The 4841-nt window shown below is 43.0% G+C and overlaps 1 protein-coding gene across 1 annotated transcript in view; it reads left to right on the top strand.

The window, feature by feature from the left end:
* The window catches only part of PLA2G10 (phospholipase A2 group X), a 12933-nt gene extending 10536 nt beyond the window's left edge, over positions 1 to 2397 (top strand). Inside the window, exon 4 of the mRNA XM_006759692.2 lies at positions 1804 to 2397. Coding sequence (XP_006759755.1) covers positions 1804 to 1946 — 143 coding nt within the window. The 3' untranslated portion in view covers positions 1947 to 2397. The remainder of the gene's footprint in view (positions 1 to 1803) is intronic.
* The last annotated feature ends 2444 nt before the right edge of the window (positions 2398 to 4841 follow it).

The following is a 4841-nucleotide window of genomic DNA, read 5'->3' as shown; positions in this document are numbered from 1 at the left end:
TCCAGGGAAATATCTCCACCTGGGGAAACAACCTTTCTCGGGGAGGTGGCCCTGGTTAGAACACATAGCGCTAAGAAGGGGAGCAAACATATTAAGAACAGTATGCCAGGTCCCTTGAAACATATGCTGTGCAGATGTTTCTTCCCTGCAGCGACTGTGTCAAGCAACAAGAATGGACAGGCTTCAGGCACTGGATCAGGAGATCCTGGGCTGGAGTCCTGGTCCACCCTTTCCCAGCTCTGTGTCCTTGGACAAGTTACTGAATTCCACTGAGCCTCACTTTACACATCCATAAAATGGAAATAGTAAAAATTAATTGCAGTGTCTGTGTGAGAATTGGAAATGATGTATGGTTTTTCCATATTCTCTCAACAAATATTATTGAGAATCTACTCTGTGCCAGCCCCTATGTTAGGTTTTAGGTAAGACAGAGAAGTGTAGCCCAGCTGGTGTGGCTCAGTGGTTGAATGTTGACCCATGAATCAGGAGTTCATGGTTTGTTCCCGGTCAGGGCATATGCCGGGGTTTCGGGCTCGATCCCCAGTAATGGGTGTGCAGGAAGAGGCCAATTAATGATTCTCTTTCATCATTGATGTTTCTCTCTCTGAAATTAATAAAAACATAAAAAATAAAGGAGACAGAGAAGTCTAAAAGGAGGAGAATGGGAAATTGTCTCTGTGCCAAGTGCTTTTATAACTGCTGTGTCAGAAAATGAAGTACTCACCTGCTACAACATGGATGAATCTTGAAAATGTGATGCAAGGAGTTAAGTGCAAGAAGACAGACACAAAAGGTCACGTGCTATATGATTCCAAGTGTATAAAATATCCAGAATAGGCAAATCTATAGGGACAGAAGGCTGATTAATGGTTGAAGACTCAGGAGAGGGGCATTGGGGAGCAACATCTTAATGTGTACAAGATCTCTTTGGGGTGATAGAAATGTTTTGGAACTAGATAGAGGTGATGGTTACCCAATATTATGAATGCATTAAGCCCCACTGATTTGTGCACTTTCAAATGGTAAATTTTGATAGGGGAATTTTTCCTCAATAAAAAAGCAGGGATGCAGGGTGGGGATATTCTTTTATATTAAATGGTCAGATTAGCTGGCAACTTTAGCAGGTCAGCTTCAGCTTACTAGTGCCTCCCATATCCCCTGCATTTTACTGATTTGCTCTCTTCCCATTCCTCCAACAGCCCTTATGAGTAGGTGCTATTAGTATCCCCGTGTTGCACTTGAGGAAACAGCCTAGGGAGGGTGAAGTGATGTGTCTATAGGCACATATCTACTACATGCAACGTTGATTGAGTGCAGGTTCAGTGCCAAGTCTCTCCTGGGCAGGCTTCCTCACCCAGGCTTCCCAGTAATCCTGCCAAGTGGATAATGCCCCATTTAAATGAGGACTTGACTCATTTAGGCAAGATCACACAGCTAGGAAGCAGCAGAGCAGGCATTCCCCCCCAAAAAAAGGCCTGGATGGTTCCCTACTGCTAGTCTCAATGGATCCTCAAATGAAATTGTGTAATATTGATACGAAAGAGAAGCTAGAAGGTCAAAGGGACTTTGGACACAGCACCTCAAAACACTTCTCTAACTTCAGTTTCCTTTTCCGCAAGATGGGGCCAGTATCACCTCCCTCCTGGAGTTGCCCTGAGGCTGGAGATCACATAGTGAATTGTCAAGTGTCACTCACATGCAATTTATGACCCTTACTGCCAACGGTGTTACCGGTTTCCCTCCTGTTTATCCTCAAGTCTCTGCAACCTCCTGCTCTAACCTCAGTTTCCCCATTTCTTCCAGGACCGGCAGAGGATGAATGTCAAGAACTCTTGTGCAAGTGTGACCAGGAGCTTGCTTACTGCTTAGCCGAAAACGAGTACCATTTAAAGTACCTCTTCTATCCACGTTTCTTATGTGGGCACGACCCGCTCAAATGTGACTGACTAGTTTGACTTGAAATGTTATTGTACAAGGAAATAAAACTCTTTTTTCACTAACCAACAGCCATATTCAGAGGGGAACTGAGTTAAAGTGTTAAAGCTGCAACTTGTGTTTGTTCTCCCTCCCTCTCCAAACCTGGGGCTGGAGCCTGTTCGGTTGCCAGTTTGACTAAGGTCAAAACCCCATGCCTATTTACAAAACCATGACGGTGTTTATGACTGTATTGGGTCTGGGACCATGTTTGAGGTTCGACCTTTATGAAAAGGCTGAGCTTGTCTTCTAACCTGCTCTTGATGAACAAACACCTGCTAAGTGCCTGGTCTTGTTCTAAGTCCTGGGTTGAGGCAATAAATAAGATGGCCACATGACACCATCCACCCTTGTGAAGTTCAGGTCTAGTAATTGTTAGCTCAAGAAAGAGTATTCTTGCCCATCCTACTCCACCTTTTTAAACAAAATCCTCACCTGAGGGTATCCTCCCTCCCCCCCGCATTGATTTCTAAAGAGAGTGGAAGGGAGGGAGGTGGTGGAGAGAGAAACATTGACATGAGAGACACATTAATTGGCTGTCTCCTACATGGGCTTCTCCCAGTGCCGGGGAACTTGCAACCAAGGTACAAGGTACATGCCCTTGACTGGGAATCAAACCCAGGACCTTTTAGTCACAGACCAACACTCTAACCACTGAGCAACCAACCAGGACCATCCTACACCTTTACTAGTTAAAATTTATTTTCTGATTACTAAAGTATTATATACTCACTGCATTTTTAAAAAGGCAAATACAGAGAAATATAAAGGAGAAATGATCTCATTTCCCACAAACCATAATAACCACTTTTAGCATTTTAGTTGGTTGTCCATCAGTCTTTTCTGTAATTTAAAAAACTGTAGTTGAGTCCTGGCTGGTGTGGCTCAGTTAGTTGGGGATCATTCCATGCATGGAAATTTGCTGGTTCAATTTCTGGTCAGAGCACATCCCCAGGTTGTGGGCTTGATCTCTGTTTCTTTCTCTAAAAATCAACAAACTGTTCTTTAAAATGTAGTTAAAACTCTTGTTTTTCATAAGCTTTTTCCCATGTCATTAAAAAATATTTGGGAACTCCATTTTTGTTGTTAATTTCACCCGAGAAAGTATTTTTTCCCCCATTGATTTTTTAGAGAATGGAAGGGAGGGGGAGAGACACAGAGAAACATCGATGTGAAAGACACATTGATTGGTTACCTCCCACATGTGTTGGGGCTCAAGCTTGCAACTGAGGTATGTGCCCTTGACCAGGATCGAACCCACAACTCTTCAGTCGCAGGCCAACGCTCTAACCACAGAACAAAACTGGCCAGGGCTGGAAATCCCATTTTAAATAGGTATTATGTACCAGTTTATAAATTACTAACTTTAGAGTATTGGTGATTTCCTATTTTGAGCAATTATTCATGTGTTGGCGATTCTTTGAATAAATCCGCCAAATCCCACTGCCCCTTTTCATTATCCCTTAACTCAGATGTGCAGAAATGGAATTCTTACATCAAAGGGTCTGAATATTTTAAATGGACACCCTCTGTTGATGCATGTAAACCTGCTGATTGAGAAGGTCTGAGGGAGGAGGCAGCTGTGGCCCTGGCTCTGAAGTACTTGTCCCTCCTGCTGACAATTAGTGACAGTCCAGCCCAGCCCAGTTGCTCTAGGCCAGGTCTCCTCTGCTCTCCCCTGAGCAGATGTGGATGGCACCCTCTTTGAAGCAGAATATGGGAAGTGGGTGGGGGGAAACTGGTCTAGGAGTCTGGCGATCTGTAGTCCAGCCTGGGTCCTGCTCCACTAGTGCCACCCAGTCTCCACCTCTTTATCTGGAAAAAATAGTAACCCCTCAAGGCAGGAGACCAGGGATGTGAAAATACTGCAGTGTCCCCAAGCTTGCAGTGCCGTGTGTCTCTGGCAAGTCATGGATGTTAAGCAAGTAAAGTCAGGGAATCCTGGGGCCTGATGAGCAAATACAGGAGGAAGAAAACATTTTCTCTCCTTTCACTTAAGATACTTCAGGTGACTCCTTGGCTCAATGTTCCCATCAGGCAGGGAGACTTCAGCATGACTAGTAGGTTGTATTGAGCAATTCAGATCTTCATGTTTTCTAAACAACTTTTTTCTACAGAAGTTTTGTCTTTATAAAAAATATTTTATTTTTATTTCAAGTAATTTTTTAAACTTTCAGATGCAAAGTTTTGAGTGAAATCTTCAAAGATACAAAGGATTAATGAATGTTTCATGGAGTCACAAAGAAACCCTTTGGATGCAAATTTATCTCTGCGAGGCCCATCATGGATCACATTAGAATGAAATAAGAGGCATAGTTTATCTCATTCATATTTACAATTACAGCACTTGGTGTAATTACACTTGCTGTTTTATACATCAGAACAAGATGATAGAGATTATACAGTGTGAGGTCAATGTGTAAAATGCTTCATTAAACAAAAGGACTCTCCTGGATTTTGGGTTAAATTATTCAAAACAAAGCAAACCCCAAAACAAAACCATTTTTTAAATCCTCACCCAAGGATATGCTTTTAAAAAAAATTATTTTTAAACTGATTTTAGAGAAGGGAGAGAAACATCAATGTGAGCAAAACATTGATTGGCTGCCTCCTGTACACGCCCAGACTGGGACTCGAATCTGCAACCTTCTGGTGTACAGGATGACGCTCCAACCAAGCCACCTGGCCAGGGCCAAGGCAATTCTAAGTGGCACTGAGGCAGCCCGGCCTGATATCCCACCTCTGTTACCCTGACATCCCACTCAATCCCCCCATTCAGAGAAAGGGATCCAAACTTTCAATGATTAGTAGAAACAGGATGAGTGGAAACCACATTCTAGTCCTCAAATGCATCTTTTAGATATTTA

The sequence above is a fragment of the Myotis davidii genome, unplaced genomic scaffold, assembly GCF_000327345.1.
Source record: "Myotis davidii unplaced genomic scaffold, ASM32734v1 scaffold1115, whole genome shotgun sequence".
Lineage (NCBI taxonomy): Eukaryota > Metazoa > Chordata > Mammalia > Chiroptera > Vespertilionidae > Myotis > Myotis davidii.
Note: the sequence above shows the minus strand (reverse complement) of the source record. Positions and strands in the feature narration are given on the sequence as shown.